General features: G+C 53.2%; 9 protein-coding genes across 9 annotated transcripts; 2 read left to right on the top strand and 7 right to left on the bottom strand.

The window, feature by feature from the left end:
* Positions 1-202: 202 nt before the first annotated feature.
* Positions 203-1,240, bottom strand: QC762_703393 (uncharacterized protein; the record flags this gene model as incomplete). Its single annotated transcript, XM_062893191.1, has 2 exons — positions 203-777; positions 840-1,240. The coding sequence occupies 2 exons, from the start codon at positions 1,238-1,240 to the stop codon at positions 393-395; spliced, it is 786 nt and encodes a 261-aa protein (XP_062738966.1). The 3' UTR covers positions 203-392.
* Positions 1,241-4,101: 2,861 nt separating this feature from the next.
* On the bottom strand, positions 4,102-4,542 carry QC762_0105430 (uncharacterized protein; the record flags this gene model as incomplete). Its single annotated transcript, XM_062884254.1, has 1 exon — positions 4,102-4,542. The coding sequence occupies one exon, from the start codon at positions 4,540-4,542 to the stop codon at positions 4,102-4,104; it is 441 nt and encodes a 146-aa protein (XP_062738965.1).
* A 363-nt stretch (positions 4,543-4,905) lies between these two features.
* On the bottom strand, positions 4,906-6,240 carry QC762_703400 (uncharacterized protein; the record flags this gene model as incomplete). Its single annotated transcript, XM_062893192.1, has 1 exon — positions 4,906-6,240. One exon carries the CDS (start codon positions 6,238-6,240, stop codon positions 4,906-4,908), a length of 1,335 nt encoding a protein of 444 aa, XP_062738964.1.
* A 389-nt stretch (positions 6,241-6,629) lies between these two features.
* On the top strand, positions 6,630-7,484 carry QC762_703410 (uncharacterized protein; the record flags this gene model as incomplete). The annotated part of the gene is made up of 1 exon (XM_062893193.1): positions 6,630-7,484. The coding sequence occupies one exon, from the start codon at positions 6,630-6,632 to the stop codon at positions 7,482-7,484; it is 855 nt and encodes a 284-aa protein (XP_062738963.1).
* An 8-nt stretch (positions 7,485-7,492) lies between these two features.
* On the bottom strand, positions 7,493-8,720 carry QC762_703415 (uncharacterized protein). The gene is made up of 2 exons (XM_062893194.1): positions 7,949-8,720; positions 7,493-7,888 (listed from the first exon to the last, which is right to left on the bottom strand). The coding sequence occupies exons 1-2, from the start codon at positions 8,313-8,315 to the stop codon at positions 7,710-7,712; spliced, it is 546 nt and encodes a 181-aa protein (XP_062738962.1). The 5' UTR covers positions 8,316-8,720; the 3' UTR covers positions 7,493-7,709.
* Positions 8,721-9,082: 362 nt separating this feature from the next.
* On the top strand, positions 9,083-10,219 carry QC762_703417 (uncharacterized protein; the record flags this gene model as incomplete). Its single annotated transcript, XM_062893195.1, has 1 exon — positions 9,083-10,219. One exon carries the CDS (start codon positions 9,083-9,085, stop codon positions 10,217-10,219), a length of 1,137 nt encoding a protein of 378 aa, XP_062738961.1.
* SEC11C (Signal peptidase complex catalytic subunit S11C) lies at positions 9,114-11,282 on the bottom strand. Its single transcript, XM_062893196.1, has 2 exons — positions 10,568-11,282; positions 9,114-10,509 (listed from the first exon to the last, which is right to left on the bottom strand). Exons 1-2 carry the CDS (start codon positions 10,864-10,866, stop codon positions 10,287-10,289), a joined length of 522 nt encoding a protein of 173 aa, XP_062738960.1. The 5' UTR covers positions 10,867-11,282; the 3' UTR covers positions 9,114-10,286.
* Positions 11,283-12,536: 1,254 nt separating this feature from the next.
* Positions 12,537-13,319, bottom strand: QC762_703430 (uncharacterized protein; the record flags this gene model as incomplete). Its single annotated transcript, XM_062893197.1, has 1 exon — positions 12,537-13,319. The coding sequence occupies one exon, from the start codon at positions 13,317-13,319 to the stop codon at positions 12,537-12,539; it is 783 nt and encodes a 260-aa protein (XP_062738959.1).
* A 327-nt stretch (positions 13,320-13,646) lies between these two features.
* On the bottom strand, positions 13,647-14,775 carry QC762_703440 (uncharacterized protein; the record flags this gene model as incomplete). The annotated part of the gene is made up of 3 exons (XM_062893198.1): positions 13,647-13,878; positions 13,946-14,668; positions 14,729-14,775. 3 exons carry the CDS (start codon positions 14,773-14,775, stop codon positions 13,647-13,649), a joined length of 1,002 nt encoding a protein of 333 aa, XP_062738958.1.
* Between the last annotated feature and the right edge of the window lie 93 nt (positions 14,776-14,868).

Here is a 14,868-nt window from a genome sequence, read left to right as displayed (position 1 = left end):
GAAAACATGTTAATAGACATTCAAATGGTACCATTTGCCTCCTCCTCATTAGTCCCTTGCTCGCCGAACAGCTCTTTCCCCCCTCCCCCCTCCCCCCTTTCCAACTCATAAATGCCCGGGCACTCTCGTCTCGTGTAACATATAAAAAAAATAAAATGAATACGTCTCGATAGGGCAAATAACAAAAAAAATGTCGTATGTCATCATAAAAGTCGCGTGCTGATAGGTACCGTAATCGAAAAGAAAAGGGAAATTGTTGCTGAAGCGACTGACGTTCTCGAGTCCGTGGGGACCAAAATCTTGAGATGAAGCCGTGAAACGAAGACAAAAATGAAATAGACCGCTCCAGAGTTGCCACCTCTTATTCCATAGAATAGGTAGGTAACCAAATTCTACCATTTGTGCCCTTTCTTATGTCTCTTGCGTCCGCAATTGTCGATATGCTGCTCATGATACTCCTTGTCCTGAGTGGGCTCCCCACAGGTGCAGACATAGGCAAAGTCGATACGAAAGGCGCAGTGCTTGAGGTGCCGGCGGTAGTTGTCCTTCCGAGCTACCGAGTAGGTGCATGCGCATCTGTACTTTGGGACGTCGGGGTCGTCCTCACCGACGTTGCTCAGGTGCTTCTCAGAGGTGAGGTGACGGTCCCAGTTCTTTTGATTTGCAAAGTTCTCGTTGCAGATGTCACATCTGAGTTGGGAGGGGGATGAGCTGGGTTCTCGAGGAGGAGCTTGGCCGTAGGAGTAGTCGTAGCTGCTCTGGTACTCCACGAGCTGTCTGATATTTAAGGGTCAGTAGTCTTGATCTTGCAAAGAAAGTGTGAACAGCGGACAACGTACTGCTCAGGGATGGGAGGCAAGCTGTCCGAGAGGGGAGCAATGTCCGGGAAGCCGGTGGCAGTGGGGTCAGAGAAAGCGCCGGATGTCATGGTATAAGTAGTAGTGGGAGGTAAGGACGATGTTGTCCAGACTTGGTATGGTCCCATATCCCAGGGTTGAGTGGCGAGACCAGGGTGAGGCGGTATGTAGGACCCTGGGTCGTCGTGGCTAGCTGAACCTGTAGATAGATATGGGTACGAAGGTCCTGCGTTGGCGGCAAGAGATGTGAGGGCGTTCTGGTCGATGTAAGTCGTACGGGGAATGTTAGTACCCGAGTACTGCTGGTTCAAGTACTGCTGGTCCGAGTACCCCTGGTCCCACCCCTCCTGACCGTCCTCGTACGGGTTGTTGTAGTCTGCCATGGTGAGATGGGCTGGCCTAGAAACCGATAATGGGCTGGAGGTGTCTTACACATTCTATCTCGTCCGGTATGGCATATTTGTCCATCTTTATACCTCTGTTTCCAACAGAGCCTCCACAACCAAACGGGACATGTCGGACTCTGGAGAGCTTCTCTCTGGCTTGATTAGGCCTCATCTCGATAAGACGGCATACCGAAGCGGCCTTGGCCATCCTTGAATCGGCTTCGTGGACCAGACATCTTCGGCGGCTGTGAGGGTGGTGGCGTTGAGGGTACCTTTGACTGGTCCTAGCGTCGAGTCACACACAAGACAACATATCAAAAATTGTGGAAAGTGGTAGTTGTCTTCTGGAGGCCCCCTGAGGAAATGCTCAAATGCATGTACCCGGCATGGTTGAGCCCCACAAAATGATGTAGTTGTCAATGGCTTGGCGGTGAAAGCGGGAGGACGGGTGTGGTAGCTGTCAAAATTTTGGCATATCTGGTGGCCCGGGCGAGAGTGGAAAGTGAGGGTTTGGTGATGATTGGGAATTAGGCGACTCCTGCTTGGGCTAGTTGAGGACCGTTGGGCTGGGAGATGGACGGGAGCAGAAACAGGCGAACAGCCACTCCCGTCCCCTGTAGCCGTGCTAGCATGGCCCCGGAAAACAGTGGTGAGCGTGGGGTCGCCTCGAACAAAGTGCCGGCAGACGCGCTTGATGTGAAAAGGCAGCTCGTGCACCAACGGAAATATTTCCTTGTCCAATCACGGCTTCACCGTTTGAGATGGTCATCAAAAAGGTTCATGATCCGCCGATACGGCTCCCAGCACATCATCTAAGACTTCCCAACAGACGCCCGTCTCTGGTCGCCTTGTGCCGTGCATACCGGTATCTGCAACACATGGGCCTCATTCACCCAGGAGTACTCCGTAGCCCCCAAATCTGCCGGCGCTACATCGGACAAGACCAGTGTAGATGTCGAACGCCAACGAATGACAGTCCCAGAAAGTCACCACTGTTCCACAACCGTTACCGAGCACCTCACCGCCGAGAGCCTTACCATGTTTTCTGGCGATGAACAAAGGTCAACACACCTGGCAGAAATACCGCACTTGCTGCCCTCCACTACCTTAATGGTCTTTGGGACGACGTCTCTCTCTTACCTTAACTAAATTAAACAGGATGCAAGTCATCCTTGGTACCAGGAACACCCTCTGGTTTCAGGGTTCACATCGCCGGAATACCGCCGTGGGTTTCTGTATCCGGCGATTTGCGAACTCTTCGTCTCCGGTATCCTGGGAACTGGAGATAGAGGTGCCTTGCATACATACATGACTGCAGTCGTATGAGGCTTCGGTGAGGAGCTTCGCCAAGAATCAGCGAGGACTGTCGATGTGCCATCCCCGGGCGTTGAACTCCAGTGATTCCCTATTCGAGGTCTATAGTCCAGCTGGACCAGGGTTGGTGGCTTATGGGCCGGGGGGGGGGAGAAAATGCTGCACATCACTTCTCCACGGACAGGTTCTCGCGTGCCCATTACAATTACCGCCCATCCAATGCAAAGTCTCTGTGTTACGATTGATCTGTTTTCCCTCATGCAGTCTGAATAATTCTCCTTGTTTCACAGTCCATACAGGACCCCTACATACATCATAGCCTTGCAGCTATTGGCGCGCTATGTCCGAGACTGCCCTCACCTATGATGCGACTATGTTTTCCTCTCCTCTCACGGCCACCAACCCATTTCCCGTTCAAACGCCGTGTAGGCGCTGTCCAGATCCTCGCCTGGACTGTCCTGGACAATCAACTTCACCTCGCCAGTTCTGAACAGCTCCGGGGCGGGTAGTGTCACCAATGCCCGCAAAGGGTTGGTAGTTGTTCTTCTTCCAGAGTTTGTTCCGGCCCGACCCGTTGATTCCTTCCGGTGGCGCGCCGCTGACCAGCTTGACGGCCCTCAGTGCAGGAATCTCCTCCGGGAGACGTCTTCACCAAAATGCGACTGGATCTTCCTACCACAGCCCGTCTACATAGTAAAGCATGAAGCCCTCGAGGGCTTTACACGTCTCTATGAGCGTCTTGCGAAGTCTCGTGAGATGACAACAAAACCGGAGGATGCTGTTGAGAGCGTACCTGTGAAGGATTTCGGGGTGCATCAGGGTCAGGGAAACAAGGGTCTTGGGGAGTGCTACTGCTGGGTCGGTACACCGAAGAGAACCCCAGGCGCGCTTGGACGTAAACCTTCGGAGCTCAAGAAACCTCAGGCTGGGAATGGCGGCTACCAGCAAGAGTATCTTTGGGTTCCAACCGTGGAGCATCGTATGCAGAAGAACCATCAAGAACCAGTGTCCAAATCAGGACAGAGGACAATATTGGTGACTTGGGCATCACTGATGTTTCCATTCGGATGGGGATTGATTCGTTCTTGACAGTCCGCGTCGAGGATGATGCGGACACTACGCAGCCGTCTTGCGAGGCAGAGAATGGCCAGAGGCGTGATACACCTATATCCCATCCAATTTTGGGCACAGCTAAAGTTCTAATGGTAGGTCGTACTCGTGCAGCAGACGATAGAAAGTCGACCGGGCCATTAGGTGGTTATGGCGAGCCACTTCATCATCCTGGTCAAGATCACTTTCCCACAGAGACCTAAGTCGGCCTTTCTTGTGGGTCGCTTGAAATTTTTCTTGAAGATAGGAGGTGCGCTTCTCACACTTGCCCTCAAAGCCAACCCGTATATTGACGTGGCGCACCAGGTGCCACAGTTCAGGGCGTGAGATGAGAGTACGAAATTGAGAGAACTCCTTGTTAGCAGAGTGTCCAGCATCCTTCCCATGGGGGTCTCATGGTCACTAGCTTCTTCAAACTCGCTTCATGAGAATAGTCATTGGATGCAAGACCGTGGCTGGGATTGATCGGGCGGTATAAGATTGGCGTGGAAACTGCTCGAAGATACTTGCAAGTCGTAGCAAAGTTCAAAAGCGAGGCTTGTCCGCTGAACCACACTGGCTTTGGGGGCGCTGACTTCGTCGATGCTGATCCGGGGGTAAATAGCAATGGCATTCTGGACTGGTGTCCTGGTAGTCACGGGTGGTGCAGGTGGTGCGGTATCCTGCTCTTGGATGAAGTGACAGATGATGGTCAGAATGCCGACTGGAAGGTTGAGAAGGCAAAGATCCCAGGATGGACTAGGACCTGCCGTTGTGCCATCATCATCTTTCGATGTTTTGGGTCTTTTGGCAGATGGGGGTTGGGAGGGTTGGGTATCGCCGCTGGCGGACTCGCTGCCGGTCGACTCGAGCCTGGCCGCTGTGCGCTTCGACATTTTGTTGCCCTGCACAAATCGATGGTTATAAAACTCGAGTGTTGACTGAGAATCAGGACGGGAGTGTTTGGTAGATAGGAGCAGAAAGGAAAAAGTTCATTCCTTTTTGAGGTATTTCGCTGACTGAAGGTGTATCAAACCTTGATTAAACATTATTAGAGATTGCCAAAGAGCGGATGCAAAGGAAAAGGGAAAACCATTACAGACCGTTACACATCAGGTGACGCGAGATTCCGGGCTTCAGCCTTCAACCACCGGAATCCCACTCTCAACAAAAGCCACTGACGGCAGACATAAGTGGGAAATTTGATTACTGAAGGATTTATCCATCAGGCAAGACCCCTTCATACGTGCATTATTGTTTCAGGTAAAGAAACGATTGTTCGGCCTGGACAGTCCAAGGTGCTCCCTCAAAGTACTCCCCTCATACTCAGTTCTGAACAAGCCCCGTCTCTGAAGTTCAGGAACCAGTCTCTGCGTGACATCATCTATTCCCTGGGGGACAAAAGGGAAAGTGACAGTAAAACCATCTGCGGCCCCTTGTGACAGCCATTCCTCCATCTCGTCAGCAATGCTCTGGGGTGTACCAACAAAGGCCAGCCCCGCATACCCTCCATATCTTTGGGCAAGCTGCTTGACTGTCAGGCCTTCATCCTTTGCGAGCTTGATAACCCCTGCTCTCCCAGTCTTGCTGGCGTTGGTGTCTGCAATATCATCTGGCAGTGGACCATCAGGATCGAACCCTGAAGCATCGCTACCAAGAGCAACGGACAGCGAGGCAATCGCGCTATCATAATGAACCAGGCTATCAAGCTTCAACCTCTTCTCCTTGGCATCCTGAACCGTATCACCAACAATCACCAAGGCGGCCGGCAGGATCCTCAAGCTGTCCCTATTCCTGCCATACTTCTCTGCCCTTCCCTTGATATCCTCATACAATTCCTTCGCACCTTGAATATCCCTCGGCGAACAAAACACCACCTCTGCCGTCTCTGCGGCAAGCTGTTTCCCCGGCTCTGACTGCCCAGCCTGAACAATCACTGGCCACCCTTGTACCGGTCTCGCAATGTTCAAAGGCCCCCTCACTTTGAGACTCTCCCCTTTGTGGTTGAGTACGTGAAGCTTGGAAGGATCAAAGTAGATCCCGGACTCCTGACTCCGAGAGGCGAACGCGTCGTCCGCGAAACTATCCCACAGCCCAGTGACAACCTCGTAAAACTCCCTGGCTCGCTTGTACCGCTCAGAATGCTCCACGTGCTCATCCAACCCAAAATTCTTGGCAGATTCCGGATTGCCGGTCGTGACGATGTTCCAGGCTGCTCTGCCCGAGGAGAGGTGGTCCAAGCTGGCGAAGCGGCGGGCGACGTGGTAGGGTTCGTCGTATGTAGTCGAGGCTGTGGCCGCGAGGCCGATCTTCTCTGTCACAGCGGACAATGCGGACAGAAGAGTGAATGGCTCAAAGGAGGTGACGGTGTGGGATCGCTGGAGGGCCTCGATGGGCATGTTCAAGACTGCTAGGTGGTCGGCCATGAAGAAGGCATCGAACTTGGCAGCTTCGAGCTTTTGAATGAAGGACTTGAGATGCGGGAGAGAAAAGTTGGCATTGGGAACAGCACCGGGGTAGCGCCATGCTCCTGTATGGAGCGAGACTGGGCGCATAAACGCTGTGAGGTGCAGCTGCTTCTTCGGGGTAGCCATGGTGAAAGAGTCAAAGGATTGTTTCGTTACCAGAGAGATAAAATAATAATCAGTGTTGAGGACGCCCTTTCAAGAGCTCCCAAAACCCATGATATCCTCGTACTTATCTCTCATGACAAGGCGGGATGGATGACAAATGACGATGGCGCACAATCACGACATCGCCAAGTGGGGTTACCGAAGCTGTTGGAGTTGTTCCGCAGTCCTCATATCGTTTCTGGATTAGTTATCATTGCTCGGTATCTTCGGATAGTCCTCTCCCATCCGTTTAAGATGGAACCTAAGTCTCATGTTTACTTTGGCACCCAGATGCAAAGGTGGAGTCAGGGGCTCAGGGGTAATGACATGCTCGTAAACCCTAACCCGAAACCCGGACCCCGGACTTACACATGTGGCCTTGGCGCGGGGTGCTCACAACGCGCCTCCCAAGTTGTTGGCTTTGTCGAACGCGTCTTCTCTTCATCATTCATCATCCATCAGTTCCGAAAATGAGGTCGACCCGAAGTCGCTCCGCGGCAGCCAAAGCCCTTCAGTCAGTCGCTGAAGCCTCAACACCGAGCTCAGCTCTGCCCAAACCGACACCCGCGCAGGTCAAAGCAACAGCAGCAGAAGCAGCAAAACCACCATCCATGCCAACCCCACAAACGACGACCGCCGCTCAGACTCCACCGCTAACCCCAACCCCGGAAACCCTCTCTTTCCCAACCTCTGCCTCCTTCACCAGTTGGTTAGGCACGAACTATTCGACAACACCCCTCGGAATCTGGCTCAAGATCTCCAAGAAAAACTCCAACATTCCCTCCATCTCCTACGATGAAGCCATCGACTGCGCTCTCTGCTACGGCTGGATCGACGGCCAGCGCAAGGCCCTCGACTCGCTCTACTTCCTCCAGCGATTCACCCCCCGAAGGAAGAACAGCATGTGGTCCAAGCGCAACGTCCAAAAGGTTGCTGCCTTGACTCTAGCAGGAAGAATGGAGGAGGCAGGATTGGCAGAGGTCAAGCGGGCACAGGAAGACGGACGCTGGGACAGGGCATACGATGGGGCTAGCATGATGGAGATGCCCGAGGACTTTGGCGCCGCGCTGGCGGGGAATGACAAGGCAAAGGGGTTCTGGGAGGGGCTGGGGAAGACGAAGAGGTATACTTTCTTGATGAAGCTCGTGACAACCAAACGGGCAGAGACCAGGACGAAGAAGATTGGGGAGTTTGTCGCATTGTTGGAAGAGGGCAAGACACTGTGATTCTTGAGGGAACATTGGTTTCTACGCCAGCGTAGTGGTATTGTGTACCTGGGCAACGACCGGCTCTGCTACCTGCTACCTACACCAAGCTGAACTGCGCAGTACATCCTCCGAAAACATGCAACAAATGAGCGACAGGAACAAAATAACCTCTTAGAAAATCGGTGCCACCCCCAATGGCTTCAGCCCTCTGCCTCCTTACCATACATCCAGTCGAGAGAAGACCTAAGCGCCGGCCCAGTCGTTCAAGATACCGCGCAGGTTGTTGTAGTCGGCGGCACTGAGGTTGTTGTACAGCAGGCAGTCAGAGCCGCAAGGAGTGGGAGGGGGTCCACCAGAAGCGTCGCCATCAAGAACAGTAGCAAGGTTCATGCAGGTAGCAGGAAGACCGCTGATGCGGATGCCTAGATCGCAAAACGTGTCAGCCATATCTTTTCAAAAAGGAGTCATTCGCAAGCACCCACCGTTATTCTCCACCGGACCCTCAAGGAGGACGCTTCCGCCGTTGATGTCGTTGAAGCACCTGTCGAACTCAAATTGGGGCACACCCTCGGGGGCGGTGGGGGGCGTTGCCTGGCGGCCAGTCAAGATGGGGCGCGCCTTGAGCATGCGGGCACGGAGACCGCCGGCCACACTGCGGCGTCTGTCGTCGGTGCAGTCTCCGAGTTCGCACTGCAGGACGGCACCAGTGACCTCGACGGCGAAGCCTGCAACTGCGCCAACGACGGTGAGGATGGGCCCGATGAACACCGGGGGGCACTGGACCTGCTGGACGGAGAAGTAGCTGAGCGCGAGCGCAACAGCGGCGGCCTTGGTGGTGAAGGAAGGCATTTTGTTGGTTGTGGTGGTACTGGAATGGTATAGATGAGGGCTGGAGATGTTGTTGTGTTGAAGGACAGAAGATGATTGAAGGTTGGGCGAAGAGATCAGCTTTATACTTGTGCCGGTCTCGCTCTTGTCATACTACCTACCTCGTTCTATTCGTGAATATGGATAGAGGTTCCTTCCTCCAACAGGCCTTGATCATCGCCAGGTCCCACCGACTTGTTGGTCAGCTTGGAGAGTCACTAGACCTTGGTGCCATTAGTGATCTTGACGGAAGCAGTGAAGATTCTCAGGGGTGAGGATCTCGTGGTCGAAACCTGCCCCGAGGTATGGCCGGCTCCTGGCACTCATGGTAGAAGAACTATGATGACCAGGTATACAATCCGCACGGCCCAAGATATGACCTACACAGGTAGGTGATCGGAGGAGTGGATGCTATGTTGATTGTCCATATCGACGATATGGTAGCCCATCGATGTCGTATCTGATGTTCGATTTCCTTGGCTGCCGTAGGACCGCAAACATGTTCTTGGTTGTGGAACATAACGTTGGATCACCCTTGATCTATAGTGTGGACTAGTTTCAAGTGTAACGCTGACCAGCCAAGGTTTATGGAAGCTTGCGTGGCAGCAACGGTGCAGCATGGTTCAGGATCCTCGCATAGCGCCTGAGAAGGATTCGGTGTGCTTGAACTTAAACGAGGTGTGTTACAGACTGTAAGACTGCGGCGTCGACTTCCCACTTTCTCCCTCCTTGGAGCACTTCTATCTCGAATGAATGTTGTCATTCTCAACTACGGAAAGCGCGACATTTCACTCACGATAATGCATTCGACAGTATTCACCCCTTTATGGTCTTTTTCTCTGGCGAGCCTCATCACGATATTGTCTCTACGCCAAGGAAAAGGAATCCGAAAGCTTTCACTGCTCGCCATATGGCCACTTAACTTCCTGTCTCTGAACACTTGCCACCACCTGACATGGCCTGGAGGGCTCAACAGCACCTACGCCAGCCTCGTCATCTTCTACTTTCTTCACACTCTCAAAATCCTTGTTCTTGACCACCAACCACCAAAATCCCCGGGTTTCATTAACGCTTACAAGCTCTGGAACAACCCTCGAGGGCTTGAAGCCCCCCCAGTGATATTCTCCACTACTCACAACAAGAACCCCCAATCCCGGCTCAGATTCGCCATCCTTAAGCTCGTCAAGATCGCCCTCCTCTTCACAGCAGACACGCATCTCGTCCAAGGTGTCATTTCCGTATTTGTCTTCACAGGCGCCAAACCATCGGATTTTGCCCCTGACTACGAAGTCTTTCGCTTCCAACCACTCACCGGTAGACAGCTCCTCATCCGAGCCGGCATCTCGGTGAACTGGATCTGGACAGCGTTTTACCTTCTTGAAGCCTCCCGTTGTGCTCTCTCGATTGCGTTCGTTGCAGTCCTGAGATGGGATGAACCGGAGGAGTGGCCCTCGATCTGGGGGCGTGCGGCGAATGCGACGTCTGTGAGGGGCTTTTGGGGGAAAGTGTGGAATAGGATTACGATCCCGACGTTTGCGTTTTATGCGGGCCTCTTCTTGGGTATACTTGGCGTTGAGAAGAAAACAGGTTTGAGAAAGACATTGGTACCCCTGTTTGTTTTTTTACTTTCGGGCTTGTCACACGGCTTGGGGGGGTGGGCTGTTGGTGACGGGGCGATGGGTCGGGATGTCTTGTTCTTTTTCTTGAACTTTGTGGCTTGTGCCGTGGAGACTTTTGTCTGGAAGACGGCGGGGTGGAAGAGTTGCAAGAGAGGGGTGCCGTCTTGGGCGGTGAGAACGGCCGGGATGATGTACCTGTTTGGATTCTTCTTTATGGTGGTGCCGCTGTGGATGTACCCCAAGATCTATGTTGCTCTGGGTATGTAGGTCAGATAGTTGCTCAACGTTGACCAATCACTGAAGGTGATCGATGTCGGGGAGAAATTCAACAGAATCATATAAAGTTGTCAGGCCCGAGCTCGTCACCTGAAGATAGCAACCGCTCCATAGTACGGACAGGGTCCTGCAAGAAAATAACAACCCAACCCAGCAAAGGAACATAGCCTCTAACGAAGCCGGCGATTTCACGTCGAGAGATGTATTCCTGCCCACCAGGATACATCATTCCAACTGAATCGTTCAGCTCATTGTTGTCACCTTTGGTCAACACCATCTCCCTGCATGCAAATCAGCAATCGTTCGCTCAACCCATTCAGTAATCCAAAGCACACATACTCCTGATTGTCATCATAAAACACACCAACAACCCGGTGAATAAAAGGAAATGGTCGATCAGGATTGAGGATGACGGGAAGGTCACCAACCCTTACTCTCCCGTCATGTGCCGGGTGGCGATGGACGAGCAAGATGTCCCCCGGATCAAAGGCCGGGGCCATCGAGTTGGTGATGACCACCACGGCCGGGTAGGGAGTGCCAGAAAGAAGGCAGGCGCCCTTCCATGCCATGAAACATGCCGACACGACCTGAAGGATGCCCAGGAGATGCTGCACAAAGGGCGACCGTAGAAAAGACATCACAGCTGGGTTTTGCGCATGAAAAATTCAAAGCTGATGGTGGTGGATGGATGGGGTGGCCCAATAGCCTCAGAAGGGTAAGGGTAACTATGTCACATTATTTCTCTGAATATTCTACCGATCGATCGAGAGTGCATGTTGCCTGCCTTGAAATTCGAAGGATCAAACGGTGGCTGTTATACGAGCGGCACAAGAGCGCTTCTAGAGCTTGGCCGACCCAACTTCGAGGTTGTTACTGCCACCACAATGTTGCTTGTGTGATGCACACGTGATTAGCTTCTACCATTTGGGTCAGTTTTCGTCTTACTGTTGCAACGAAGCCAACCTCCCCTGCCCGTGTGGTACGGCACCCGACCTACCGGACCTCTCGGCCATGGACAACGTAACCTTTGTTTCTCTTGGCATGACTGTCATCGACAAAATTCGATTTCCGGATGGGAAAGTTCTTTCTCGATGCCCCCGCGGAGGATCTGGACTTGTACGGTAAGCCCCCTGCCGCAACCAAGTCCGAGGTTGAGTGGCTACCACCTAAATATCTAACCTTACCAACAGGCACCGCTTGGCGCAAGACTTGCGGTCACAGACATTGACCAACTCCGGAAGAGTCGGCTGCCTTGTATTGGCTGGGAGTGACTTCTCCGCCCACCACATATTTTCTACTCGATCAGCACCAAGGCCCAAACTCCAAGGGTAAGCCTAGGCACCAACATCTAGAGGTAGACCCTGCTGACTATTCCTCTGTCATATAGACCAGGTCTTCAGCTACACCACCACCACCACCACCACCGTTCCAGCTTTACACCTGCCGATCTCACGATCCACGTCCGCCCTCCTACGATCGGCAGCCTTTTCACTTTCCTGGCTCCCCCTCAGCACCTTGCAGCTCCCCGCGCCATTCGGTACCAACACGGAGCTCCCGCGAAGCCACTCTTGGTCCTGCCGTTCCGGGTTCCGGGATGACCACCTGAGAGCCCACGAACCTGGTTGCATGTCCAAATACGCACTCACCGAATCACACGGAGGCTCTTGGCTGTATTCAATGACGTCAAGGAGCCGTCTTTGCCATCTGACCGCAACAACAGCCATTCAAAACTTTCGCCCTCCAGGTCTTGGAGTCGGGAGCTGGACCAGATGGGCACGGTGCTGTTGTGGTGAGCTTGATGCCCGAAGACAGTAATCATGGATACGGTAGCTGCCAGTTTGCAATTGAGCAAGATCGGCCTTGCGGGAAAGGGTTGGTTTCCTGTCTAGAATAGGAGAGTATTGTGCTAAACCGGAAGGAAGGAGTCGACACCAAGAGAATGGGATCGGTCAACCATGGTTGGAACCTCGCTCTATTTACTGTAACTGCAATCCTTCAAGTGTGGCATTCTTGGCGACCAAAAGGTATCTCTCTATACTCATTGGCCCAAGTCTTTGTCCGGAGAATTTCCTCCTTTTCCACGAGGCTAACGGAGAATATACGCGGGCGGGGAAGGATCATTTCTGTGGGCCATAAGCAACAACAGTCCAAGTTTGTTGTAGTATGCATACACATGTAGTGTGATCCAGTAATGATTCGTTACCAAACTACGCAAGTCAACGGGTTGATCGACAGTTACACAGCCCGTGTACCGCTCTTCAACCCCAGCAGACACCCGATCCTAGCCCCAGGCTACGGCACAGCCCCCTCAGCAAGCCCCTCCCGCAGCCGCCAACCCGGCCAACCCCCCCGCCCGCTTGAACCACTTCATATCCATGGCCGCTTGCTCGGCCGGAGACAGCTTGTCCAGCGCCTCCTTCTTGAATCCCTTCTCCTCGGCCACTTCCACCCACCGTTTCAGAACCCAAACTGCAACAAGGGCGTCTTGTTCCTCCTGGGTGACTTGTCCGCTTGTGAAAATCAACCTTCTGCCCTTGACAGCATCCCCGTCCTTGAGCTCTTCCTCTCGTGCCACTTCCTTGTTTTGCGAGTTTGTCCAGGTGTAGCCCTTGCCAAATGTTTGTTTGCTGCATGTGAAGAGAACCTTTTCAGTGGCATCTTCGTCGGGGAATAGTGGGGAGGTCGATGCTGTGCGGTTGGGGTAGTGCACCGCTTTGATTTTGTCAGGTTTGCTGGAGAGGAGGGACTTGGAGGTAGTGAGTTTAATGTTGCCCACAGGGGAGAGGGATGGGGAATGGCAGGTGAGGAAGAAGTGGGCGGGGATGTCGGTGCGGTAGTCTGCGTTGAGGGGGTGGACGAGGTTGTAGAGGCGGTCGCCTTCTTGTTGTGTCGCGGGGTCTGATTCGAGTGTTGATGATGATGCCGTTTTTTGATGGAGCGCGCGACTGAAGTTCAGGGAGGAGTCTTTGTAAGTGAGCGATTCGATGTTCGTGCTGAGGCCGTAGACTGCAGTGGGAGGGGTGGAAGAGGTGTCGTAGATGAGGTGGTCGGCGTCAGCAAGGACGAGTGAAGTTGTTTTGGCTTGTGCCATGATGAATCGGTGAGTATGGGAGTTTGTCAAGAGAGATGTTTTGAAGTGAGCAAAAAAAACGGAGTCAAGGAAATGAATAATAATAATTATATGAACCACGAGCGTAACACCAAGTTGACAATGACGTAGCCACCCAAGGCAGGCACACGGCACGGGAGGGCCATCCACGTGGCTCAGGGGCAGTGTACCACAATCTGCGGCTGTGGGCTTATGCTGTGGCAAATGTCACATCTACCACTCCACCCAATTGTTTCTACTGGCATTCCCATGCCCTACTCACCATGGCCGCCACCCGGCAGCTCAGTAAGCCCTGTCATTCCATTAGCTCTACAGCTTCAAAAACACAAAAAAAAACAAATAAAGGGGGGGGGGTAACTTGCACTCATCCAAATCTCCATCAACCGTTGCACTGACCGGCACCTGGCACTGGTTCTTGACCTTTGGCGGCAGCTCAGTCAAGCTACTGCAATTTCGCAGATAACACCCCGTGTCCATCGCGACTTGAAGGGAATCCTTTTCCCAACCAAAGACATAATCGCCATGTTGGCCATACCCGGTTCTATTCCAGCGTCAGTATACCAACACAATTGACTTGAGCTGTCAACCCAGAGCTGAAATAAACTCACGTATCACCATTCGACAACACCAAAGGCTGACTCCCATCCTCCGGCCAGTCTTCCGGGTTGTTGAACGGTCTCGTGTCCCACATCACTTCGTACATGACCTGCGGTATCTTGACAGGATGCGACTTGGGGCATTCTCCGCCGACAACGGAAAACGATGTTGGTCCTGTGATAGGATGCGCAACGTGATCCTTGTGGTTTGGACTATCCAAGTTGACGCCATCCCAGCACAGTGGAAAGATGATATTAGACCTGATCCCGCCAGGACAGGGTATCTTGGGAAGATGGTCCGTATCATAAACAGGGTCCATGCACGGGCTGTACATGCTCCCTCCAAAGTTCTCCTTGGTATAACACCGATAGCACTGCTGCATGTTCCGACCGAGACCCTCTGACTTGCGTAGGTTCACATCGCCGGCCAGCATGCGAAAGCCAGGCTTGAAAGCAGTCGTGGCATTCGGCGCTGGGGATGTATAGTACACGGTAATACCACCGTTGTCGCCGGTGTTGAACTCGTTGGCCATCTGAGGAACACGTTTGTAGGTGCCGTTGCGTGCGCGGAAGTAGAGGTTAGCGGTCCAGTAGTTGGAGTGGTCTTCTTGGAAGTGGCAGGTCGTGCAGGTGGAGAGGGCGGAGATGTCTTCGAGGGGCATGGAGGCCGAGAAGGCATTTCCTCCCACGATTTGGTGCATGTGGGATGATGGGTTTTGGCCTGGGTTGACGAGTCTTGTCTCGGAGGTTAGCTCCAGTCGCCCTTCTGCTGGTTTAATGTCGAAAAGCACTTACGGATCCAGACGCTCAATCACAACCTGCGAGCAGCCAAAGCGCAACATGGCAACCGGGCTTCTGCGTGGCGGTGATCCAGGGGGACCGAGCATAGGCCGGTCGAGCTCGACACCCGTCTGGGCGGAGCAGATGCCAATGAA

The sequence above is a fragment of the Podospora pseudocomata genome, chromosome 7 (assembly GCF_035222375.1).
Source record: "Podospora pseudocomata strain CBS 415.72m chromosome 7, whole genome shotgun sequence".
Taxonomy (NCBI): Eukaryota; Fungi; Ascomycota; class Sordariomycetes; order Sordariales; family Podosporaceae; genus Podospora; species Podospora pseudocomata.
Note: the sequence above shows the minus strand (reverse complement) of the source record. Positions and strands in the feature narration are given on the sequence as shown.

What these genes read in the sequence shown, in the direction of transcription:
- QC762_703415 (XM_062893194.1), bottom strand. Translation starts at nt 8,315, where the DNA reads ATGCCTTCCTTCACCACCAAGGCCGCCGCTGTTGCGCTCGCGCTCAGC. An exon ending in GGGTCCGGTGGAGAATAACG is followed by an intron (nt 7,889 to 7,948) that starts GTGGGTGCTTGC and finishes TTTGCGATCTAG; the next exon opens with GCATCCGCATCAGCGGTCTT.
- SEC11C (XM_062893196.1), bottom strand. Translation starts at nt 10,866, where the DNA reads ATGTCTTTTCTACGGTCGCCCTTTGTGCAGCATCTCCTGGGCATCCTT. An exon ending in TTTTATGATGACAATCAGGA is followed by an intron (nt 10,510 to 10,567) that starts GTATGTGTGCTT and finishes ATTTGCATGCAG; the next exon opens with GGAGATGGTGTTGACCAAAG.